This window comes from Sturnira hondurensis, unplaced genomic scaffold, assembly GCF_014824575.4.
Source record: "Sturnira hondurensis isolate 20B ecotype Veracruz unplaced genomic scaffold, ASM1482457v3 Scaffold0014384, whole genome shotgun sequence".
NCBI classification, from domain to species: domain Eukaryota; kingdom Metazoa; phylum Chordata; class Mammalia; order Chiroptera; family Phyllostomidae; genus Sturnira; species Sturnira hondurensis.
In genome coordinates, this window is record NW_028087015.1 from 39,889,732 (window position 1) to 39,916,618 (window position 26,887).

Below are 26,887 nucleotides of genomic sequence, written 5' to 3' on the forward strand. Positions count from 1 at the left end.
GACTTATCTGTCCTCGCAAAGCATATATGTTTACTTTCAGGGCCTAAAGGAGTTTCTTTTCCCCCCTCGCAGCTGCAAGAATCCATTTCAAATCATATCGGGTAACTAGGAGCTTACAGCCTACCATAGTAAACAATAGGTCAGTTCAGAGGCTTCTATGTAGATGTAAGACCTGGCTATGCTTTACATTTTAAGTCTGTTAAAATACAAACACTATTGTTCAGTTTTAAATGTATATTTACTCACCTGCTTGGTGTTAACCGGGACTCGAAGCTGTTGGCCTTCATGGTGATGGTATCAGTAAAGAGCACATCCTTTGCTGGAGATGCCAAGGCTTCAGAATGAGATAGAGATGGATGCATTCTTTGTTGCTGTAACCTTTTCAGTGTAGCATAGCCAAAGGCATCTCTGGAACTTGTGTAACTAAAGTTACAATCTGCCAGACTTTTAATTGTAGCGATAGAGGGTGCTTTAAGGGACTGTGCTCTTCTAGGAAGTGTATGAGAAGAACCCGGAGGCACAAGGGACACTGAGTTTGACTTGGAGAGAGAGAGATGGTTAGACTGTGGTGCCAAGTAGTGGCTTGTCTTAACAGTTTTAGTACTTACCACAGTACTCATACTGCCACAGTCTGTGTCCACAGTCGTAGCATCTACTCCTACTGTCTCTCGGGAAGGACTTGAGCTCATTGAACTTATCCCACTTGTTGTAGTGTCTGTGTTAAAACTTTGGCTACGTATCTTCATATGTGAACTTGTTGAACTTTCCACAACTAACCTTTCTCGGCTCGTGTTTTCTCTGTGATTCTCTGAACCAAGACTCTTGGTGAATTTTAAGTCGCTCTCTCCAATACTTGGAGTACTACCAGTGTCTTCAATGTGCCTATGCCCAACAAACGAAGTTTCTAATTGAAATGATCTCTGCACTGCGGGTGTGAAATCATCGCTGTGATTAAAGTCAACACTGGGCTCTGTAAGCGTTCTGACCCGCCTGTTGCTTGTCTTATTTTCAGATGACATTTTCCCTCCTTTTGGGTCACTGCTACTACGATGCTTTTTGTTAGGCAACGTAAGTGAATTTAAGATACGGTTCTTCACAAGTTTGCTAGAAGCAAAGAAAGGGAATGAATTTTTATCCTTTGCAGGTCCGGGCCGATCATAGAAGGCTGGCTCTGCATCTTCACTGATGTCGAGGAAAAACGTGCTTGTGGAGCTGCTGCCAAATCGGTCGTCCTCCATTATGAACATACCTGTGACCAAAGGACTGATTAATAAAAACACACAACAATGGCAAGCATGATCGTGGTACTTAGCAGTGACATATTTCCAGAAATTTTTAAGTCACAGGAAGTAAACACTGTCAAAAATGAAGGGGTAGGTTGGTGAACCACACAGAAAGAGCGTCCTTGACAGGGCTGCTCCAGATGTCATCAGCTGAAACTAGGTCACTGGAGGAGGGTGGCCCTCCATCCAGTATGACTGGTGTCTCTGTAAGAGGAGGGAACACTGTGGAGACAGACACACAGGGAGAACGTTATGCGATAACAAGGCAGGGATTCGAGTGAGGCAGCTGCAAGCTAAGAATGCCAAGGACTGCCAGCTACCCCCAGAAGCTAGGAAGAGGCAAGGAACCATTCTACCCAGAATCCCAGAGGGCCTGTGGCTCTGCTGACCCCTTGCTTTCAGACTCCCCGCCTCCAGATCCTTGAGCATTAACTTCTGTTTGAAGCCATTCAGTGTGCGGTGCTGTCCCACGGTCCCTAGGGAACTAATACTATCACACCGTCCCTAGGGAACTAATACTATCACACGGTCCCTAGGGAACTAATACTATCACACCGTCCCTAGGGAACTAATACACTCACCCACCTCGACCCCCAAAAGAATTCTGTTCTTTCCATTGTTACAAAAAAATTGTGCTCAATTAAAAAAATATTCTTGGGGGAAAAACAGAGCTTCCTTGAGGCCCAGAGTTTGGGCTTAAATAAAATGTAAAATTACGTCATTATGAGGTTCTCCTGTTAGTTCCAAAGGAAAACTACAGGATTACCCCTGGTACAGCTTACATGAAGTTTCTTTTAATTATTCCAGAGTGTTTCCAAAAACTCCAGATATTCAGGATAATATGAAAGAGAAAAAAATAAAAAGCACTTGACCATGGATGTTCACTTAATTGGTACAGATTCTTATGGTTTCTTCAAATCACAATAGGCAGGAGAAATTAATCTTATAATAAATTCCCAGTCTTAAAACAAAATATACTTAGAAAGAACCAAGTCAAAACACTGTAAATTCACATTTAAAAAAATTGCGCTTATTTCTCATTTGCTTTAGGTACTAAGACACTCATCTAAATCTAGTGCTTAACTCTGTAAAGACTCAAACCCACAGGCTTAATGACATCTGTAGGATTTTATTCTATTTCTATGTTTAACTATTCTATTGAAGAATTATAAAATACTTCAAATATATTTTAAAAGGAAAAAATGAAATCATACTGTGATTTCAAATGAAATCATACTGTGAAAAAATGAAAGCATACTGCACTATAGTTCCATATTCTGCCATTCTGATCTACATTTTTCACAATTAATTATCTCTAAAATCAGGATTCATCTTAAATCAGGGCTATGTCCTACTTTAATAGGCAGCATTTCCCCTCCCTTCTTTGTTGGTGGTATTAAAATACTGGTACACCTCATAATTCATGACATCTTAGATCTGGTGAAATATAGTTTGATAAATGTTGTACTATCATCTTTAAAAAAAGTCTTAGCTTTTATACATATAATAACATTTAGCATAGGGCTTAAAATCACAAACCACTTTTTCTTTAATTGATTTTTGACATTCCATTGTTTAAGTTTCACAGTTCAATTTTAAAATGTAGCTCTTTTCTCAAAAATGAACATGTGAATCTATCTTTTAATAAACATATTCTGAGTTAACAATCTGTGTATCTGAAAAACAAATTAAGAAGATAGGCAAATAGCCCTGGCTGGTGTGGCTCAGTGGATTGAGCGCGGGCCTGCGAACCAGAGGATCTCGGTTCGATTCCCAGTCAGGGCACATGCCTCGGTTGCAGGCCAGTTCCCAGCAGGGGACCCACGAGAGGCAACTATACATTGACATTTCTCTCTCTCCCTCTCTCTCTCCCTCCCTCCCCCTCCCTCTCTCTCTCTCTCTCTCTCCCCTTCCCTTTCTCTCTAAGATAAATAAATAAAAATCTTTAAAAAAAAGAAGATAGGCAAATAAACATTTATTTGTTGTATTACATGAAAAGCAAAAATGTGCAATGGTTCTTCTGGAATATGACTTATTATTTAACTCTCAAAGTAAGATTTTTCAAAGGCTACTTAGAAAGCAAAAGGAGAGAACAATGCAAGTTGTGGCTATATATTCTATTGTGAAAAAATATGCATTTTCCAAGAGGCTATTACTGCCAAATCATCTTAGAAAAGGTAAATTAGGAATATGACAAATACATGTAAATGTTGGTGACACAAATACAAGTGCTAACTTTGGCTGACTTTATGTAACTCGGTCACAATACTCACTTGATGGTGCAGACTCACTCTCACTATTATGTCTAGAGCTGGTGGACTCCGAGTTCAAACTTAAGGAGCTTGGTACAGATGAGAGCTCATTACAGAGTTGTTCCACATCATCTGGAACCACTGGCCACAGGTGTTTGCGACTGTGCCGCACAGCATCCCAGCTGTGACATTTCAGAATGTCACAGCCTTGTTTGGTTTTGGCTATGAGCCCAAGCACATATACACAGGTCCTGAACACAGAAGATGCAGTAATGATCATTTAAAACTGCAAAATGAGATTTCTTAAAGCAATAAAAAATCCTAGTTTGTTGGTATGCACATTTGATTTTTCTTCAAAGCTATTAAAATTGTTTAGCTCATGGGAAAATGTATTAAAACGAGTTAGGGATAAATTAGAAGTAATAAATAACATGAAAACCTTCCTAATAAAAATATTAATAATGAAATAATTTAAAAGAACATAATGCAATCTTAGAACAAAACATATATTGCCTATTTTTCTTAAGGAATAAATTTGGAATATTTAGGTAAACACTATAGTTTATTTATCTGTAAGGTAAACTTCAATATTATAATGAGAAAAATAGAATGATAACATTAAACGAGGATGTCCCTCACATGCCTAACTTAAAGAACTAACAGTTCTAATAGAAGACTCCGAATCATGAAATCCTCTTCCCTCACACCCGTCTGTGAGCAACAATATGTCATACACCGGAAAGACTTCTGAGTCAAGTGACATACCCTCTGATGGAAAGAACCTCACACTGTTTTGCAAGTTTGAGTATATCTGGAATTACATTTTCTTCCTGCAGCAAATTGAGACCCCAATTTGAGGAGCCAATATTTCCCTGAAAGAAAAGAAATCACTTTTATCCAACCTCATACAATAATAAATTTTTCAAGAGAGTTGGAAAACTAGCCAAAAAAGGATAATTTTAATCCCATCTATGAGAAAAATAAAATGTGAAATAAATCTTAAAAAAGAAACTTTAGAAACTGATGTTCCATTTGCCTTAGTGAGAAAACTAATAGTTTAATCATCTATTTTCCAGCTTAAAAAGAATATTTAGCCCCGGCTGGTGTGGCTTAGTGGAACAAGAACCAGCCTGTAAACCGAAAGATTACCAGTTCGATTGCCAGTCAGGGCATGTGCCAGGGTCACGGGCCAGGCCTCCAGTTGGGGGCCTGTAAGAGGCAATGGACTGATGTGTCTCTCACACATTAGTGCTTCTTTCCCTCTCTTTCTCCCTCCCTCCCTTCCTCTCTCTCTAAATAAATGAATAAAATCTTTAAAAAACAGTATTTAAACAATCTTAGTCTCTGAATATTAATCTAGAACAAGTTCCAAATAAAATGATTTTTATTTATTTAACATTAATAGGAAAATTAGAAAAATCAAAAAATAACAAAGATCTTATAGAAATGTTTATTACAAACCAAGGCCCAAAGAGATGCCTTCAGTTTTTTAATTTCTTCCCATTTATCCAAATCTGGTGTACGAACATTGTGACAGAGTTCTGTAATAATATTCTGGAGAAAGAAAGAAAAAAATATGAGGAACAACTGTTTTTAATGTGTTTCCTTATTATATCTTAGGACCTTATTTAAGGTTTGCCTTTAGTAAAGTTTGCATATTTAAAATTATAAAATAATCTTATGTAAAATATCTTGACAAGCACCATCAACTCTTAGCTAACATTCTAGAATCAGCACTTGTTAGCTGTGTGGCCTTAAGAAGTTACTTAACCTCCTGTGCCTTGATCTCCCACCTCTAAAATGTGAAGAGTAGCAGCACCTGTCTCACGAGGTTTGATTTAATGAGTCACTGCATAGGAAGTGCTTAAAATGTACTTAATACTTAGTATTACAGAAATATTAGTCAAAATTATCATTATTCATTTTAAATATAAAATAATATACTAATGCCAAGATTTTACCGTACTATGTAAGATACACTGAGCAAATAATAAATAATACAATAATTAATAAAAATAATATGAGAATAAAATCTGTTTCATGTACTCACAACTGTAAACCTACTTTTGCCCACCCCATCTATGAAACTATAGAGTATATTTGTGCAAAACTTCTGTACTGAGATGAACACCCGCATGAGGAGGAACTAAATGGCTATATTACAGACAGATACTTCTATCACTATTTCTAACAGAAGAAAAAGGTGATATTTATTGAAAACACCTGGTTATAAGACATATGCACAGCCACAAACCTGGCATGCATACTAGACTTGAAGAACTGCTGGCTTACGCCTTCACATTCCATGAAGTGTAAGAGAATAGTGAGACACTAACAAAGGGCAACTTACACTGTGCTTGTCACTGAAGATAACTGAATTTGGATCAGTTATTCAGGAAAACTTCCCAATAAGAGGAATGAAGAAACTCAGTTCTTTAGCCATGTTTTTACTAAGGAGATGAACTATCCCAATACACTCTAAAGGGGAAAACCCAGACCTTCACTGGGTTACAGGCTTTATGTAACAAATAAGCTTAAAAAAGGTGACACACATATCAAGGAAATGCATGCAAGCTAGTAATACATCTAAGGATTACCCACAAAGACTGCCAAAGTCAATCACAAGAATGGATGCTTGTAATTGCTTTTAGCAATTCTGTCAGTGACCTTAAGGCTTTTGAGACGTTTTCACAAAAATAATACTTCAACAATATTAAGATTTTTCCCTACTATTGTAGCTACTTAAAATAAGCAAATTATGTTTTTACCTGTACTTCCAACAAATGGCAGCCTGTTTTGTGGTGTACCAGTTGTCCATAAAGGTGTACAGGCAGGTAGACATGAGGACGCTGTAATCTAGTATAATAAAGTTGATTGATATACCTATTGGCTCAGTTTGAATATGTCAACTAAAACAATTACTAGTAACAAAGTACTAGGTAAACAGAATTCTTAGATATAATCCCCCAGCATAAATCCAAATATGGACGTGGAAAGACATGAGGATTTCTCTAGACAGACAATAGTTTATCTGGTCTCAGAGTTACAGCAAGGGAGCTGAGACTAGAGAGACTAGGAACAGCACAGAGGGTATCTGAATGCTGTCTGTAAGGGTATTCTCAGTGCACTATGGATGCCACTGAGTTTTTGAGCAATCTATTCTGCCCTTTAGGAAGATTTCTCCTTTTTCACTGTAAGAAACAGAATATCCAGGTATTCAGAAAACTTTAGAAGTAACTATTACAAACTGGTTTTAAATTTTTTATTTGAGGACCAACAATAAGTTATTCCATTAACTGGATGGTACCTTTGGTTACTCCGACGAACATAGTTATCACCATCAATCGGCTTCCGATAAGTAGTAAGTGCTTCATTAAGTTGTTCCTCAATCAAGTCAACATATTTTAAATTATATTCCTAGAAGATAATACTGTGTTAATTGTACATGGTACTACAAATTCACTAACTTTATAATATGTTAGGTACCTAGCAAATCTTAGAGCATAAATATGAGAAATATAAATATGTTTAGGAAATTTAAGAAATTTCTGAAAAGAGTAGACAAGGTACTATGAATGCAAATGTTCTAGCACACCCAAAATATTTCTGCTTATACTCTCCACCTCACTTTCAATGGAGTCCGTAGAAGTTAGTAATTTTGTTTTTCATTTTACTTGATTCCCTTTTCCCATAAAAAAAAACCTAGCTCCTTAATATTAAGCACTGAAGATATTCACAGGGAATTTTAGAAAGAAAATTAACTGAGTTCTGTCATTTGAGTACCTCTGGTAAGAAATAACACCTTTTCCCACTGATGTAAATCAGGTCAATGTAAAAAATGTTTCCAACCAAACACAGAAAACATTTGGTCAACCACACTGCCATCTTCACTGTAAATGATCCTCACTTCCGAGTGCTTAGAAGAGATTGGGAGAACCTCTTCAGAAGGCAGTTTGGCAGTATTTATCAAAACTTTACATTCATGTATGATTTGACCCTACAATTATACTTTTAGAAATTTATCCAATAGACATACTTGAGAAGTATGGAAAGATATATATATATATATATATATGCAAGAATATCCAGCAAACACGGCTTATAAAATTAAAAAGCTGGAAACAATATAAATACCCATCAATACAAGAGTACCTATAAAAATTAAGGTACATTCATACAATAATATACTATGTAGGCATTAAAGAGAATGAGATGATCTAAATTTCTACAGAATACACACAAACTCAACAGTTCACTATCAAATAACTATAGTTTAAGAAAGAATAAATATAAATACAATTATGTAGAATTTAAGACCTCATATAAAATTTAAATATTTAACATCTATAGTTTCAAATATCGATGAAGTAATAAATCCTCCAAATTCACAAATCTCTCTCTCTCAAGATAACATATAAATTGAATGTTACTCCACAGAAAGTTACCTTGTGCCACTTTTCCAATTGTTTTGCTACATAACCCCTCTCATTCAGATAGGAAAACCCTTTTGGAATGGAGAGAAATCTAAAAACAAAAACAATTAACAGTTTAATACTGGAAATGGCAAAAACTGTTAAAGACTAATATATCTCAAAAAAAAACCAAACTATGTTTAAGGAGTGAAAAGACTTTAGAAATAGCTCCTTCTTAAAACAAAAAAGTCAACTATTGTAACTTCAATTACAAATCCATTTTCACAATCTTTCCAAAAAAAAAAAAAACCACTTGAATCCAACAACAGTCAAGAAAATGCCCACAGAAATATACAGGGAACACTGAGTGTTTACAGGGGTCCAACGTTCTAACACAGACCTCTTTCAGAACTTAATAGCTGAATTCCTGCAGGTGCTTCTTCAGACTGGAATCCAGCTCGAACATATGCTATAGAGACAGCACAATAGAAAATATAACCATAAAAAAATTTCCTTAAAATTTACCTCAGAAGGAGAAGCAAACCTTTGTCCCCAAGGTGGGATAAAGCTGGCTTCATTTGAATAAGAGCATGAAGATTGGCCTAAAATAAATAATTATTAGGTAAATTAACAATTGCGCAAAGATAGTAAATTTTCCATTTTCAAAATCTCCATGATATGCACACTCTAGTTTCATATAGTTTTGTTACAACTGAACATGTAGTAACAACTGGCGTGCACACACTGTTTGAGAATCACGAACCCTCACCTTGTCTTCACACGCTTCATCCAGGACATCAAGAGCTTCAGAAGAGACTGTTTTGTTTTTATCATGTAGCTGGGTCACTAGTAATTCAATTCCCCAGTTATTGAAGAATTCAACATTAGCTCTCAACAACACTCTTAAGTGTTTTGTTGCATACAATCTGCAGGCCTATGAAGATGAATGAACATGTTTTAAAAAAACAAACTTCATCAGGAATAGCCAGTTTACTCTGTTTTGAAATAGTTTTACTACTTTAAAAGGGAGAAAAACTGGAATTGATAATGTAGCCCTTTATATACTTCTTTTAGTGGTCATAAAATAAAATACTTCTGTTTCTATCTAGCTGTTTCTTCCCCTTTATATAAAAATATGAATTCTATATGGAGTTCTTTTGAGGAAGTAAAATTTTATGGTAAGCTCAAATTCCATCCCATATTCTTATAATTTATAGTTAATTTTACTTGGTGGATATTTATAAAATAAGGAATTACCTGGTTACAAATAATATGGTATTATTGCTGTTATACTCACATCAGTGGCTGCTGTGAGGACTTTGGAGAGGATGACTCTGGCCAACCCATCTCTGCTGTAGTCCAAGCTAGAAACAGTCAGTTTTAGCAGGTGATCTTGGTTTTTCAAGGAGCAAAGGTTAAGGAGACTAAAAAATCCGAAAGAAAATAATGAAGATTATTAGAAATTATTGTATCAATTTGTTAATTCACTACATATTTTAAAATCCCAAGTATAAACAGGCATTTCTAAAAGAAAGCACTTAACGACAAAAACAGAATCACCACTGTTGTCGGTGTCCATGAGCTCGCTCTCTCTTTCCTTTGTTTGCTTGACCCCTCCTTCCTCCCAAATGCCCCTCCAGAGCTGTCAGCCTGCTTTCTACCTAGGAGTCTCTTTCCGTTTGGCTTGTAGTTCAGTTCATTCATTAGATTCCACATATAAGTGAAATCATATGGTATCTGACTTTCTCTGGTTCATCTCACTATGCATAATATTCTCCGGGTCCAGCCATGTTGTTGCAAAAGACTCATGGACATGGACAACAGTCTGGTGATTGCAGGGGGAGGAGGGGAAGCAGAAGAAAGTACAGGGAGGACAAATGGCATTGGAAAACTACAGTAAGAGAAGGACTCACGGACATGGACAACAGTGTGGTGACTGTGAGGGGGGTGTAAAGGGGATAAACGGTAATGGAAAAATACAATAAATAAAAACCAAAACAAATAATGTAAAAGTAAATCAAATAAATAAAATAAATTGAATAAATGCCCAACGCTGACGCTAAACCTTTGGTCAAACACCCAAAATAATGTTTTTCATTAAACTACTCATTTTCTTTGATGATTACCATTTATCCATTAATAGTCATGTCTGTTATTAACTTACCTCTTTTGTTTTTTTAAAAAAAGCAGACAATCTAGGGATGCTCACCATTGAAATACACTGCATTTTTCCAGCATTTTGACTCCATGAGGGTGGCAAGAAAGTGTTCCAATAAATAAAAAGTAGTGTTGGCTAAGAGTAGTCAATAAACCATTATTCTGAAGACTTCTTTCAGGTTTCATTCCAGATGAGGCATTGAGCCACTGAACAATATCCTTTACTAGATCCTCTAAGTATCCTTGCCCATCCTAAAAGCAAAAACATTGTAATAGTGTTAGAAAAGCACTCAGTACCTATAATTAGAAAAATTAACTTTAATCAAAGTCCACAAAATGTAATAATGATGAAGTTACTAATAACAGATTCTGAGTCACTGAGCACCTGCTGTTTTCAATCCCAGCAAACACAACGCTGCATGGAGATGGCGTTATTTTCCATTCAGTAAGAAGAAAACCAGGTGTTCAGAAGGCAAATTACTTGTCCAAAGTCACAAAAGTAGCGGGATTCAAATCTAGGTCTGCTCATTCCCTATGTTTCTAAACACAGTTTATGCATATTCAGAAATAAAAGGGAGAAAAATGAATGAAAAAGACTTGCTCTGGAAAAGGTTGAAAGTGCTTATTACCTCTTCAGACTCAAGAAGAAATTCAGTAAAGTGGCAGCCCACAACTGTCAGCTGCTTTGACTTGGCAAAATCCAGGTCCAGGTTGGCATATAATTTACTGCTGGGCTTGTAAAAAAAAAGTAGTCTTCGTACAAACCTAAGATCAAAATAAAATTAGAATCCAAGAAACCAAACAATTGCTTTAGAATCTTAACCATACTTTAAGGAATAATAAAGTTTTGAATGTTTTAGGTCTAAACCATTGAGGTAAATGGCAAGAAATTTAACACACACACAAATAGAAAACAAAACAAAAATCCTCTCAAACCCCTTCATTTTAAAGAATATCTGTGTAAAATAAGAATTTTACAGTGAGATGCCTGAAATAAATAGTGGAAAACAAAGGCATTAGCGGGAGAAATGCAGATATGAGACAGCTAGAGGATAAGGTTGGATAAATATGAGAAAGTCATCTGGACATAAATTTTCTTCTACTATATTTTATAAAAAATTTTGTATCATGACTCCATAAAATAATCTTACTCTAGATAATTATAAGCATGTTATCACACTATAATTGTCTCTTTTTTTCATAATTGGGCAAAAAAGCCAAGTATTAAAAACTGCAGGTAAATTTTTGACAACTGAATTTATGAAGCAATGAACATAATTTGTGATGTTTCAATGTTAGAGTTTTCAACAGTATATTCTAAGCTTCCATTTAATTTAGTCCAACTTAGTTTCATTCACTATAATCCAATCTAATAAAGGCGCCAGGGAGAGAGAAGCTGGAGAAACACAGGTGAACGAGACACCATCTCTACTCTCGAGGGTGTAAAAGTTAGTGCTGTGCTTCTTTAGTCCAGTGTAATTTATGTGACCTACATATTTCTCCAATTTCAATATAGATATTAAATAAAATATCATGAGTTGATAAATACAATCAAAACCATAAAATATCCCTGGCTGGTGCGGCCGAATGGACTGAGCACTGGCCTGCGAACCAAAGGGTCACGGGTTTGATTCCCGGTCAGGGCACATGCCTGGTTGTGGCCAGGTACCCAGGAGGGGGCATGTGAGAGGCAACCACACACTGATGTTTCTCTCCCTCCTTTCTCCCTCCCTTCCTCTCTAAAACTAAATAAATAAAATCTTTAAAAAAATAACACAAAAATCATGAAGTAAAGGCCCTCTTCTCCAAGGAGATCAGTACTGGTGGTTGGTTACCTAACTCTGATGCAGTAAAATGCATAAAAGCTTGAAGTACTATATTTGCTATGAATATTAGCATGTTTTGTGGAAGGTGTGGAGCAGTAACTCGATGAAGGCAAGGGTAAAGAGGAGGAAGAGGGGCTAATCCTTCAAAATCAGATGCCAATGAAGGTGTAAGTAGACTACTAATAGCGACCAGCATTTTGGGAGGGAAGCATTAAGTCCTTATTATGCCACCCTCATACATTAGGGTAAGATGGCTACAGGGTTGGTATCACCCAACTGGAGAAACTTTTACCTCAAGTACTTCATTTGTCCCCAAACTAAATGACTAGAAAGAGAATTAACTGAAACTTTCTGGTTATAAAATAAGACTACACATAAAACTGTACAAAAAAATTGGTCTCCGACTAACAAGTTTTCAACTTTACAATGGTGCCTGTACTTCAAATTTTGAACTGCCAACTTTCCCCAGGCTGGTGATACGCAGTACAACACTCTCTGGTGATGCTGGGCGGAGGCAGCGAGCCACCGCCCCCAGACGGGTGATCACCAGGGTAAACAACTGACACTCCAGCACAGTGCTGCCGGGGTTTCTGTACATGGTTCTGAGCATGTCTGAGGTAGGCTAAGGTATGATGCTCAGTAAGTTAGGTACATTAAATGAATTTTCATCTTTCAACTTATGACTTTATGGGTTTATAGGGATGTAACCCCAACACGAGTTTAGGAGCATCTGTATTTATGTGCAGAATACCCATTATTACAATGTAGGTATCTTTAAAGCCCTGATTATTAACAAATTAGGTATAATTTGAAGCTAAGTCTTTACATTTAAAAAGCAAAATAGTTCTTACATACCTGTGTAACTGTTCATCTTTATAGTTTCTTAGATTTACATTTGGCCACTAGAAAAACATAATATTTATATTGTAAATGTATTTACCAATGTCAAACAAAACTATGATGAATCAAAATGAATAATAAAATGAAGATGATCAAGTCATTACCAAGAAGCACCTTGTCATACCTTAAGAATGGTCCCTATAAGATTCCAATTCCATTCAAGATTCTCTTTATGTTGAAGGACTTGGCTATCTCTAAGGTTCATTAAAAGAGCTTCCTCTGTATCCTAAAATCATCAGAAAGTAATAAGGAAAATTAAGGCAAATTATCTCAAATCAGAAAACTATGCTTAAATTTTAAAAACAAAAGAAAACATTTTTCATTTAATAATAGATTATCAAAATTTTAACTTTAAAAGTTACAAAGACACAGCTGTAAACTGCCTAATCATTACAAAACTTGGAAGCCATCTGAAAATCCATATGCATGAATAAAATTGAAAAGTCAAGTAAGCATATGCATACTAAATCCAAGCAAGAATGTGCATACTTAAGACACCAAGTTAAAAATTGCAATTTTTGTGTCAGTACCTTAAGAACAAATATATCCTTCTGAACTCTGAGATATTGATCCCGTTTCTGGTGTGTTATAATTGCTTTCTGAATAATGTGGTCTAAATGAAGACTGTAAGGTTTAGGTCCTCGTTTCTTCATTTCATGGAAGCGTTTTAAACAGTTCAAGGCTGCACTGGCTCGCCTAATGAGAAAAAAATTTCAATTAATTACTGTAGTAAGCTAGCATAATTTTGAAGAGATTACTTTGGTAAACTACTCTATTAAAACATGCATAAATTTAAGTATGAAGGTTGTTATTAAAAAGTAAATTATTTAATCAAATTTGGAACCAAAGAAAAAGAAATTAAGAACACTACTAAAATGTATGAAGAAATTCATGGCCATAAACAGACCCAGTAAATTTAAGTCTATCAGGCTTTGGGAAAGTATACTTTTTCCATTATGAAATTACTGAAATAAAAGCTGAAAGTTACCATCACTAATGTAAGCCTAGAGTCAGGACTGAGATGGCCCATAAGACCCTCAGTTTATAATACATCAGTTTGTTAAATAATAGTATTTCCATCGACAGAATTAAAATAAGTAGAATATTACTATGAATTGTTAACAGAAATTCATAGTTCTGAACAGTTAATGAACTACATTTTGCTATCATTACAAAAATACACGAGGTTCAAAAATACAGATTTTAAAAATCACACCTGAACAACAGGTGCCCCTGGCCTAGACACAATCTTTAACACATGAAAGGAGTCCTACTAGCCCTTCCCACTCAAGCTGCTCTACCTTTACCCTATACATCATATTTTGTTATCAGAACTGGAATTCCAGCAAAGCAATAGCTATATTACCAAACTTTTGTTTATAGATTCCGTATTTGCAATATTTCTCTCAGAGTTTAGCTTACTCCAACGTCTACAGTGTGGGCTACAAAATTCCAACATTAATTTTAACCCCACATATAAAAGAAAACACGGTTAGTCTTTGTGCTTTTATTCATGTGAAATAATTTAAACACTAAAAACAAACCTTAATTGCTGCTCAAAACATAAAATAGTCCCAAAACCTCACAACCAACATTTTTATTAATTTGGTAGAAAGTTGATGCCCTGTCCAGAAAAATGCTAGAAAGAGCTGATTTTGCCAAGCTATAATACTTTGTGGCCTAAAATACAAATCATAAAAGAGAAAACTATTAATTTTCCTCTTACTGTACAGTTTCCCTGAAAGAATTTCCAAGCGTAGCCTATTCACGCTACTTTCTGAATAAAAAAGAAGAGAGGGCACTCTAACTGGGTATTAAAGATACCAGGCAAAAACCTTCCTCGAGCTCTGATACGTACACTCTTTTCTCCTTGGGGATATCGAAGGACGCTGCCATATTCATCAGAGTTGGCAGGCAGTGCAAATGGTGGCTATGTGAATGAGGAAGAATTGTGTTTGCCTAAAATGAAACATAACGTTTTGGAGAGCTGAGAAATATCTTATGTTCTAGATTATCTACAGATAGAACAGAAAGACTCTAAGGTTTTACTCATAAAATTAACAATGATTTATTTTACTATATTTATTTATAAGTTTATCTTATCTACTTTCAACAAAGAGATGTAACAAATATAGTTACACGTTAATAAAACTAAATTTCACAGAAATAGTTCATTATAACAATAAATTGTAATTTTCAAGTGGTACATAATTAAACTCAGTCTTTAAATGATCTCAAAAAACAATACAACACAACTTAGATCCAGCGCTATAATTTGCATTAAAAGTAATATTTAAAATACTAAATGCAATACTGTATGAATTGACTTAAGTTTTTAAAAGCACTTTCTCAAAAAAAGTTTGTCTCATATTCTGATAGTATTCAACATAAACTCATTAACTCCTGCTTTCCAAACAAAATTCTACCACTCAATCTGCTTTTATCCATGAAGATAACTAAATTAATTAAATGTGGAAGTCAGAAGAGGCATGAGTAGTAAGTAATGAACTAACAAACACCACTGTACCACTAAAAAGCACTTTTATATTTCAAGATAATCATAGAATTCTGGTGTGTAGACGAAAAGAAATAAAGTGATTCATTCATATAAAAGCAAATAGTTCTGAATATTAATATGCTTATAGGAAATGATATCTTGAGAACAGAAATAAAAATAATCAAACCTGAGAACCTGCAATATTACTTACTTAATTCCTTCATAAATGGGCTGAAGGAGAACAGAGCAAGTGGCTAAATAATTTATTGATAAACAAGACAGTTATCATTAAACTGTTTAATTCTGTTTACTTCACTCCCACAGCCCAGATGCTATGTGGGAAAAATAAATAAATAAATAAATAAAACAACTGGGGAGGCACAGTGCTAAAACAACTGAAACAAATACTCTGCCAATAACAGCAAGCCACAGTATAATTTTAAAAGACTCACCACTGGGCTGCTTCTCCCTTACTGAGTTTAAAATAGTTCTTTTAACTTAGCATTTTATTAACTAAGAGGTAGCCTACAAATAGGAACTTCTATCTTACAAGCAAAGCTTCCTCATTGTTTGATTTACTGGGAGTAAGGAATGATCAGATCACTTTTCTAGCTCCTTGTTTCCGGACGTTATTGATATCACAAAATCATGGTGCAAAAACAAAAACAAAAAAGATTCCCACCCCACGAACCTCTACAGGTACGTTTACAGACAAGACTGTGTCCTAACAAGGCAAGAGTAATTTGAAATCCTGCACAAAGTTCTCTAAAACTCAAGCACTGACTACTATATTCCATTCCTAGCTGAGTGAAGCAGTATTTATAGTTTTATAGTTCCTTAGAAAGTCTTTCTATGAGAGATTAAGATTTAAAGGACTGAAACTGTCAATACTGAAAGTCAGTGCAAAAATCCTTATTTGGTACTTTGTACTTTTTATATTTGTTTCATTTCTAAAACTAGGCAATACATATCAAAATATAAGACATCAAGGGTTCTTTGTAACAAAAAGATTTATGTCCAAAAACATGTATTTATAGTTTGAGATAATACAAAGTAACATTGTTAAAATAACCTATTTCCTAAGTTAAAATATTAATGACACCAGGCACAATCAGGAGTTGGCCAGCTCACCATGTGTAAAAGCTCCCCTAGAAGGATGGTGGCTCTCACTGAGATAAGGTCATCACTGTTTGTTATCACTTCAACCAAACCCTTTGAAAAGCAGAAGAAAACACCAGAGTCACAAAATAGTATACATGAACACATTTACGCAAATGTCTGTTGCTCTGAAAGAATTCTGTTATAGAAAATAAGTAAAATAGAATAAAATGAGGTTTGTAAGTCTTACCTCTAAAAGTCCATTATGAATAAATGCGGAAAGTATCAATGCCAAATAATTATCCATGAGGTCTGGCCTGTAATAAATACCGCACAGAAACAACGTGAACAACATTCCACACATTACGTAACTCAACATAAAAACAGTAATTGTAAACATCTAAATCATTTATATATCTAAACTCCACCTGGATCTGGCACGATGAGGAAGAATAGTTTTCGCCTCGGCTGCCACAAAGCCGTCTGCAAGCCTCCAACTATCCTGGAATCTGCCTGGATCTAAAATAGTTAAAATTAGATACTTAGAAGATAACTAGATGTTACTGAAACACTTTGCAGAAGTGTATATAACTACCAGCTAGCCAGGCTATCAATAATCTTTTTAAATACTAGTTAGAAAAAAACAGATTCAAAAATGCATACAGAAAAAAATGATTTATGTAAATGAATATAAATCTAACTTTATTTTGGGACTTTGGGGTCATTTGACTAAAATAAAATAAGAATTAGATTATCTAATTTGAGAATTACACAAATTTCTTATGGTCTTCTCTTCCATCCTTGGTCCATCTTTCTATTAATTTCACTGCTTATTTGAAAGAGATAGGGTGATAAAGAATTAATTAAAAATTTATTTTTAAAACTCTATTGCAGTTTTTATTTCTATATTAATTTCATGCCACAATGATTCAATAATAAAAGAAAATCATATTCAATATTTAGTTCATTACTTTTCCTTTAAGGGGTTGTATCTCAATTAGGTATGACATTTTAAAAATCACAACATTGGAATAGATGCAAATACACTTCAATAACTTACCTACACTGAGCAGTGCTTCTATGAACTCTTCAGTCACAACAGGTAGAGGAAGACGAAATATATCATAAAGCACTTCCAGCAGACCTCGCTACAAGTACAAATAAATACAGTTCATTTACTTTTCTGGAAAAAATATTTGCTTAAAGACGTTATGAATATCTTATTCACAAAATAAAAAATTGAAAAAACAGAATACATATTTCTGAGCTATGCTCAATAAAAAATTAATTACAAAATGATTACACACATGATTTAATCTTTTTTAATCACATGTATAACCCCATTATACATGTGAAGAAACAGATTTAAAGATTAAAAGTAATTATGCCCAAGGTCACAGAACTATAAATAATAAAACTAGTCAAACCTCAATCAGTCAGACTCCAAAGGCTAAGTTATTTCATCATCTCCTGAGTAAGAAGTCAACTGAATTGCCTCAACCTCTAGTTGCTTCATTCTCAATCTTTCCACCTATAACCACATCCTTCCATTCTCATTGTCTGAATGCTTCTTCAGTTTACACTTTAAGTGAGGCACCCCTGGCTGATATTTTCTAATAATACTGCTCAATTCCAAATTTGGTTTATATAAACAAAAAAATAGAAAAGAAAAAAATTTGTTCCTTTGAACAAAATTAAAACACACTGAAGAGGAAAAGAAAAAGTTAATGTTTTCCTCCAATTTCCATTTGGTAATTTGTTTTGGCTGTATAACACGAATTCTTATGCATTAATAATTTACAAGTACATCTAATAAATGAGCATATATATACATATAGACTGTCCAGAAAGTAGCCAGCCTTATACTATGAAAAAGAGACATTTATTGAAGAAGATACAAGAAATATTATACATAGGACAATGATGCTTCAGTCCCCTTCAAATAGGTACCATGGGAACTCACACAGTTCTCCCATTCACTATCAGGTGCCCAGTCATACATTCCCGAATTTCATCAATGGTTGGAAACCTCTTCCCTCTCAAAGGTGATTTTAGTTTTGGGAAAAGCCACAAGTTGCAGGGTACCAAATCTGGGCTGTAAGGGGGACTGAGTCAATTGGGTGATTTGATGTTTAACCAAAAAAACTCTGCATAAGATGTGATGCATTAGTAGGCACATTGTCTGTGATGAGGCTGCCAATCACCAGCTGCCCATACCTGCAGCCTTCTGAATCTTCCGAATAGTTTCCACAGAGGTATGTTCAGGCTTAAGACAAAATCTGATGCGGATCTGTTGCTCTACTTGCACAGTCATTTTGAATGCAATGGTCACACAGTGCACATGTTCATTCAACAGTGTCTACCACCCCCACTGACTAGTGCAGTGAAGTTGCCATTGTTCTTCTGGGCTGTCAAGTTATGTAAATGTCATGCAAATTGTTCTCACTATATTAACAATGGCGGGAATTTTTCCGGACTACACACACACACAATGTATATGTATATACTCGCACCCATGTATATACATATATACACAACTCAATTTTAATAAAAACCCCTTACACTATAAAACCATGTTAAAAGTTTGAAGATGCATAAATATCAGTTACTTTTTCCTAAATATAATTCTGCATTGCCTGAACCTTTTACAATGAGAATGCCTTTCTGTACTGTTTGCATATTAATGAATAAAGCATAATTAACATATTTTAACCCAATTTTAGTACAGTCTCAGTTCCTAACAGCAGTATTTCTAATGGTTCCTTAAGCTTCAACTAAGTTGTAAATATTTATTTATGTATTTTTAAAAATGCTCAATGATACAGATTAATAATTCTTGAGGAAGAAGCATCCCTGAAATAACCTTTTTATAATTAGCATAACTTTTACCTACCCTTATTTCCATATTTGGTATGCAAAGTACTCCAATTAAAGACTGAATGCCGGAGTTTCCAGGTTTACATAAATTAATAATACCTAAAGAAAATTACAAAAAAATCATTGACATAAATTTCAAAATTTTTTTTAGTAATATATCCCTAATATAAAAATCTGTGATGTTTTTCCAAGCTAAACTATACTATTGTATTATTTGGGTATCATAAGTGATAGTATATTTCAAACATTCTCTGAACTGCCTACTGATTAGAGATTACTGTAATTTTATTTTACTTCCTTCTTTTATCTGTTTTATACCCCCAAAAGTGTATAGTATCTGACTTACAACTCCCATCCATTGATGGGTGATTCTCAGGAAATAAAAATATTGGAGAAAGCAAGACAATGAATGGTCTTTCTCCCTCATTTAATGCATCCTTTAACTAAAGTGAAAAACTCTGCTTGGCATTAGTCTTTTAAAAGTTTAGATAACCAACCTATCAGATGTCAAGTTCAAACTACTGGTGATCAGAATGCACAAAGAACTCACTGAACACAACAAAAACATAAGGGAAACAATGAAGGTTACACTAAATGAAATAAAGAAAAAGTGTTCAATTAGAATAGCAGACAGAAAAAAGAAAAGAATTCAAAAAAATGAGGAGAGGCCTAGGAACCTCTGGGGCAACTTTAAAACGTACCAACATCCAGATTACAGGAACATTCAGAAGGAGAAGAGAAAGAACAAGAAATTTAAAACTTATTTTTAAAAAATAATGAAGAAAAACTTCCCTAATTTGGTGAAGGAAATAGATATCCAATCCCAGGAAGCACAGAGTCTGAAACAATGTGGACCCAAAGACAACCACACCAAGACACATCACAATTAAAGTACCAAAGGTTAAAGATAAAGAGATAATCTTGAAAGCAGCAAGAGAAGAGCAGAGAGTTACCTACAAAGGAGTGCCCATAAGACTATGAGCAGATTTCTCAAAAGAAACTTTGCAGGCTAGAAGGGACTGGGGCAAGAAGTATTCAAAGTGATGAAAAGCAAGGACCTACAACCAAGATTACTCTGCAAAGCTATCATTCAGAATGGAAGGGCAGGCAAAGTACTTCTCAGACATTATAAAGCTAAAGGAGTTCATCATCACCAAGCCATTACTATATGAAATGTTTAAGAGACTTATTTTAAAGAAAAGAGGATCAAAACTATGAACATTAAAAGGGCAACAAATTCACAACTATCAACAGCTGAATCTAAAAAAAGAAACTAAACAAACAATTGTAACAGGAACAGACTCACAGACATGGAGATCATTTAGAGGGTTATCAGTGGGGAGGGGGAAAGGGGAAAATGGGGAAAAAGGTACAGGGATTAAGAAGCATAATTGGTAGGTACAAAATAGACAGGGGGATGCCAAAAATACTACAGGAAATGGAAAAGCCAAAGAACTTTTATGCCCAACTCATGGACACGAACTAAAGGGGGAGATGCAGGAGGAAAGAGGGATACTGGGTGGAGGGGGACAAAGGGGGAAATTGGGACAACTGTAAGAGTATAATCAACAAAATACATATTTTTAAAAGTTTATTAATCTTAAAATCTAACTTTTAGCATAGAAAAGTGAAACTGACAGACTTCAAATAAATTGTATGGATCAAAATTTTAAGTGAGAGCACTGAATCAAATAATTTTAATCATATTAATATCATGTCACAAAAGAAGATGTATGAATAGTCAATAAACAAAGCATTCAATATCATTTGTCATTGGGGAAATGCAAATTCCATTCACAATTAGATACCACTACACACCCAGCAAAATGGCTAAGACTAAAGACCAGTAACACCAAATGCTGACAAGGATGCAGATCAACTGGAACTCACATACACTGATTACAGTAGTATAAAACAGTGTAAGTATTTTAGAAAAAAGACTGACAATTTTTCGTAAAACTAAACATATATCCACCTTGTTACCCAGTAATTCCATTTGGGTATTTACTCGGGAGAAATGAAAGTTCACATCTGCAAAAAGAAGTGCATAAAACTGCTCATGGCACCCCTGCTAACAATAGTCAAGCTGGGAACAGATCAGGTGTTCACTAACTAAACACACTGTGATACATTTACCCAACGGAATACTACTCAGCAATAAAAAGGAACACATTACTGGTATATGCAACAACATGAATGAATCTCAAAATCAAACTGAGTGTATGGAAAGCCTTACACTAAAGCAAAAATATACTATGGTTCCACTTATACGAAGTTTCAGTCAGAACAGGCAAAGCTGACTACTATGAAAATAAACAGAACAATGGTTACTTCTCATGGGTGTTGGCTTAGGATTAACCAGGGAGGGGCATGAGAGACCCTTCTGGGGTGATGGTAATGTTCTATATCCTGTAAAGGGTTTGGATACATGTAAGCATGTAAGCACTTGTGAAAACTCATTAAATAGACTCAAGATTTGTGATGTAAGGGGAAATTTTACCTAAAAACACAAAGCTACAGAAACAAAAAAAATAATCAGTGAGGGCCATAAACAAATATTGAATTCTAGGTAATAGTCTTCACACTCAAGTGTTTAGGAGTTGACTATTAAAATATGCAACCTCCTGTTGAATGCATTAGAATAATGTAAGAGGACTGATGAATTCAGAGGGATGGGCAGATGAACAAATAAGCAATGAAGTAAATAGAGCAAAATTTAGGTGGTAAAAGAATATGGGTGTTCACTGTACAATTCTGCTGTACATTTGAAATTTTCGATAATAAAATGTTGGAGGAAAATGTTTTTAAAAAGTCATATAGAATTCTGCCCTGGCTGGTGTAGCTCAGTGGATTGAGCACAGGCTGTGAACCAATGGGTCACCAGTTCGATTCCCAGTCAGGGCACAGGCCTGGGTTGCAGGCCAGGTCCCCAGTGGGAGCCATGTGAGAGGCAACCACACATTGACGTTTCTCTCCCTCTCTTTCTCCCTCCCTTCCTCTCTGAAAAATCAATCAATCAATCAATAAACTTGAAAAAAAAAGAAATTAAAAAAACTCTGAAGAACTCTGAAGTTCTATTACTTTCAAGCACTTATATCAGTATTTCTCAAACTTTGATGTCTGATGTAATGTGAGAGGTTATAGATTAAGATACAGTCTTTACAGATCATACTCTATGCTAATAGTTTTGGAAAGCAGGCAGTTGCAACTCCTGAAGAAACTGTGTTCCAGAGTTCATTTGTCGATCACTTATTTGGATTTTGAAATCTATTATATATAATAGAAATAACATCATGAATATAAAGAAGCTCATTTACCTCATAAACAGTACCCGTTTCTAATGATGGATCAGTATTAAAGGCCACAGGACAAAGGCAAGCACGGTAGAAAGCACATTTAAGAGAGGCAAGGGAAGAGAATGGCAGAGATTAGTGACAGTGACAGGGAGAGTAGAGTCTGGAGGGAGAATGAGAAGACGGTCACTAGGCTGTCCTGGTGGTTAAAGCCCGAGAGAATTCATGGTTTGGTGACACCGGCACAGCTCTAATGGCAAGGAAGGCAAAGGCCAGTCAAGGGTGACAGCCACAGCCACAGATAACAGAGTGAGTTCTGGAGCAAGGGCAGTGACAGCTAAGCTTGACAGGAGGGCTGTGTTGGCTCCACACTGAAATAGTGTGTGCAGGCTGGCCAGGCATAAGAAAGACTGTGTGACATCGGGCCCTCGTAAATACTAGTTTATTCCGAGGGTGAGGGAAATCGGCAGCCATCAGGCACACAGGGCATAAGTGGAGTTTTCAGCAAAGCTCAGAGAGGTCAGAGGAAGTCCCTGTAAACACACTGGCCGGGGGCCAAAAGGCTGGGAAAGTAATTTGCATGAAAAAGATAGCTGTTTGTTGGGTTATTTAGGTTCATTGAAGTGTTTCAGGTAAATCTTCTAGTTCTGCTTACTGCTACACTCTTTTGTATGCTATTCCTCAAATTACTCTACAAAGTCAAAGAGGAAGAAGGTAATTACTAATATAATTGGTGATATTATATTAAGAGAAATGTTTGCTTTTTATTCCACAGAAAGATAAAACATGCATAATCCATCTTCTAAAGCAATTTAAGAGTACTAATGGCCTACTCTTGCTGATATTTTATATTATACTTTTAGGTAACAGAAGTATAGATCATATTTAACTTTAATTGGCTAGGCAATTGTGAGTATATAGACTTACAAATAGTCAACTTTAATAATTTTGTACAAATCCTTTTAGCTCTAAAAATAACATGTAAGGTGAGATTAGAATACTATCTAAACCAGATTCTGCAATGATAATTTAACATGAAAGCACAGTGAAGTTTTTCTTACGCAAGAGAGTGTTACCTCGCAGCACAGAGTAACTTACCTGCCCATGACCGGAATGTTGCTATGATCCCCATTTTACTGGATAGAAACCTTGCTTCTCTGTCTTCTCTGGGTGTGGTATGTGGACGGCAGCAGGGGTGGGGAGGTCAAAGAAAAGAACAAAATGTTAAAACAAAAAGTGAGTTTTTCCTCGTACTATAGCAGAATGAGCACTATTGTTAGTTAACATTTAAGTATTTACACAGGAAATTAAACATGTTAAAAAAAACAAAGATCAGAACTGTCTCAGAGTGAAGGACCCAATAACATAAGAACTCCCTTCCAATTTCAGATCCACAACATAGTTTAAAGTAAGTTATACATTTTGACTTTTTTATTTAGTTCCATGTTTCCTGCTTATTAAAAAAAGTATTCTTAGATAGCTCATTATCACTTTTAATCAAGAACTAGATAGACAATACCAGCTTGCTTAATGAGCATTTCTGCCTGAACTCTAAAATACTCACATCAACTCAAGATTTCATGCCCTAATCTGTGGATCTTGAGTATATGATTTTACTGTCATGAGTGCCGTTCTGTTTATATTGTAGAGCCCAGCAGACCATAAGATAGGGAGATTATTGGTAGGCTTGACCTGACTAAAGAGTTTTTTCAAGCTGGTAAGTCTGAGAGTGAAACACAAGGATTTGAGGAATTCCTCATGTTTGAAGATGGAGGGAACCAGGTGACAAAGAAAGAGGGTGGCCTCTGGAAGCTGCGAGTAGGCTCCAGCTGACAGCACAGACCCGGAGTTCTAATTTGTGTAACAGCAAGAAAGTAAATGCTGACAACAATCTGAGTAAGGTTGAAAGTGGATTTCTCCCCATGACCCACACACAACGGCCACACCAGACTTCTGAGCTACTGAACTGGGAGCTGATAAAATGATGTTATTTTAACATGCTACGTTTGTAGTAATTTGTTACGCAGCAATAGAAAATGTGTATGCTCTGTGTCAATAAAGAGAATGTCCAAGAAACATAAGAAAAAGCCAAGAAAGGGGTCTAAAAACCCTAAATTCATAACTTAGCAGAAAGAGGTTTGAGAAGTCTTAAACAGAGAACACCTATTTTGATTTCTTAGCTCAGGTCATGATACGTGAGAATGTGAGGAGTCCACTGTGATGGAGGTGATTAAAGATGTACAACCCCTTTTTTTAATTCAAGGGGAAAAAGAAAACAACAAAAATATCCCTATTTCACAATGTTCCATAACTTAGTAATTTTGATTATTTACTATCTATCAAAATAAGTATGCCTGCAACCAACAATCCTACCAGAAAAACGCCTCACAGAATATTTACAGGAATTGTGTCATTTGCAAAATCTTCAGATAGTACATTACTTGATGTCTAATCAACTTAATTAAAAAGCTATCCCAGAATATCTAGTGAACTATGTGCTTTTTCTCTCCCAAACAACTCTGAAAATTATCCTGCCTCATTTGCAGAAAATAATCTTTACTCTATATCCTTTTACTTCCCTTTTAACCTTACTTTCAATATTCTACCTATGCTATCTTGCTGTTTACTCAACTTGTTAATAAGATAGCACTTCATTCTATCCTTGTTACTTTATTTTTTTATTCTCTCAATGTAATAATACTAAAAATACATAAACAATAAAAAAGACCTAGGTTTCTACTGCAGCCTAATTTACCTTTTTACACGTAAAATTAGTCTTTACATTTCTCAAAATTTACTTTTAATTTTTTTAAACCACAGTTAATTACATTATCAGAGACTTACAACACAATTCCATGAAATACTAAACAAACTCAAACTCACATTGCTCTGACTCTACATACAATCAGGCAAATTTAAAACTTGATTAGCAACATACACATCACCTTTTAAATTACTGGGAACAAATGATACTTACTTGAGCTGACCTTCAGCTGTATCTGGACTATGTCTGTAGTGAAAATCAGTATAGGGTGCCAAAATTCGCTGATAAAAAAAGCAGAAAAAAATAAGTGCCCTTATTGTAAAATGCATTCTTTGTGTAACAAGTTAAAATTAATTCCACTTCTCTATATCTCTAATTGGGTAAACTGTTTGAGAGACTTATTTCTTTGAACTTATCATCAAGAAATACACGAGTGATTTTTTAAAATATGGAAATTGGATTTCTTAAATTTTAAATTGAGGTGTAATACACATATACATATAAAACAATGCATAAATCATAAATGCACAGCTTGACGGATGTTCTCAAACTAAGTACTCCCCCGCAGCCAGCCCCAGATGAAGAAAACACCAGCAGCCTCAAAACCTCCTTACTTCCCCTCGGTACTCACAAGTCACCACCAACTCCGGGATCACTATCCTGACCTGCAACACTACGACTTAGTTTTGTCCACTTAGGAACGTTATTGAAATGGTTTTATTTTATAAATTACATTCTCCTCTGTTGCTATTATAAAGAAATCCAAGCTATTTTTTCGTGTATTGCCCCCATATTCAGCAAGCTTGCTACACTCACTCATTTTAGAGTTTTAACCACTCTATCTCATTTGCTAATTATCTGCTAGTGCCTACTGCATTATTGTGGTCTGAATTTTAATTTTAAACTCAATTTAAAATATGGAAGATGTAACTAATATTGCTTCTGACAATCAGTATTTTAAAAAATATTTAGTTATGTATGTACTTTTTCTGGCATTTTCCGTTCCTCCCTACACTTGTTTAGATCATATTCCTTTTGAATGAGGACTCCCTCTAGCCTTTCTTTCTTTGTGCCTGCCTCATTCTACAAATAACAATAAATATTTATTATCTCACATGGTTTCTGTGACTCAGGAATCTGAGGGGCTTAGCGCTGCAGTTCCAACTCAGGGTCCCCTCACAAGCTTCGAAATGTCGATCGGGACAGGGGCATTCCAAAGGCTTGACGGGAGCTGGAGGATCTGCTTCAGGACTGTTGACTCACACTGTGCTGGTTGTTGGCAACTGGGCTCAGTTCCTCCCAACACACAGGAAAGTGATCCAAGAAGAGTAATGTTTCTTTATATCCCCTTGGGTCTTTAGTCTGAAAAATCTTTATTCTACCTTTGTTTTGGAAAGTCATTTTCTCTGGGCATTATTTCCTTTCAGCACTCTAGAGATTCAGTTGTACTTTCTTCTGGTTTCCATTAATTCTGTCGGGAGATCAGCTGCCAGACTTGCTCCTTTGAAAGTACTGCCTTTTTTCCTAA

General features: G+C 35.3%; 1 protein-coding gene across 3 annotated transcripts in view; it reads right to left on the reverse strand.

Annotated features, from left to right (window-relative positions):
• The window catches only part of RICTOR (RPTOR independent companion of MTOR complex 2), a 103,532-nt gene that overhangs the window by 17,967 nt on the left and 58,678 nt on the right, over positions 1 to 26,887 (reverse strand). For all 3 annotated transcript variants that reach the window (XM_037063215.1, XM_037063214.1, XM_037063216.1), the window contains 23 exons: positions 25,573 to 25,640; positions 23,694 to 23,761; positions 19,319 to 19,401; positions 17,486 to 17,573; positions 16,854 to 16,944; positions 16,676 to 16,742; positions 16,459 to 16,539; positions 14,689 to 14,789; positions 13,361 to 13,526; positions 12,955 to 13,056; positions 12,786 to 12,832; positions 10,734 to 10,869; positions 10,157 to 10,356; positions 9,245 to 9,371; positions 8,717 to 8,881; positions 8,473 to 8,549; positions 7,981 to 8,059; positions 6,843 to 6,952; positions 6,304 to 6,391; positions 4,997 to 5,089; positions 4,301 to 4,407; positions 3,557 to 3,786; positions 247 to 1,249 (listed from right to left, as the gene is read on the reverse strand). In XM_037063215.1, the coding sequence (XP_036919110.1) occupies positions 247 to 1,249; positions 3,557 to 3,786; positions 4,301 to 4,407; positions 4,997 to 5,089; positions 6,304 to 6,391; positions 6,843 to 6,952; positions 7,981 to 8,059; positions 8,473 to 8,549; positions 8,717 to 8,881; positions 9,245 to 9,371; positions 10,157 to 10,356; positions 10,734 to 10,869; positions 12,786 to 12,832; positions 12,955 to 13,056; positions 13,361 to 13,526; positions 14,689 to 14,789; positions 16,459 to 16,539; positions 16,676 to 16,742; positions 16,854 to 16,944; positions 17,486 to 17,573; positions 19,319 to 19,401; positions 23,694 to 23,761; positions 25,573 to 25,640 (3,377 nt within the window). The remainder of the gene's footprint in view (positions 1 to 246; positions 1,250 to 3,556; positions 3,787 to 4,300; positions 4,408 to 4,996; positions 5,090 to 6,303; positions 6,392 to 6,842; positions 6,953 to 7,980; positions 8,060 to 8,472; positions 8,550 to 8,716; positions 8,882 to 9,244; positions 9,372 to 10,156; positions 10,357 to 10,733; positions 10,870 to 12,785; positions 12,833 to 12,954; positions 13,057 to 13,360; positions 13,527 to 14,688; positions 14,790 to 16,458; positions 16,540 to 16,675; positions 16,743 to 16,853; positions 16,945 to 17,485; positions 17,574 to 19,318; positions 19,402 to 23,693; positions 23,762 to 25,572; positions 25,641 to 26,887) is intronic.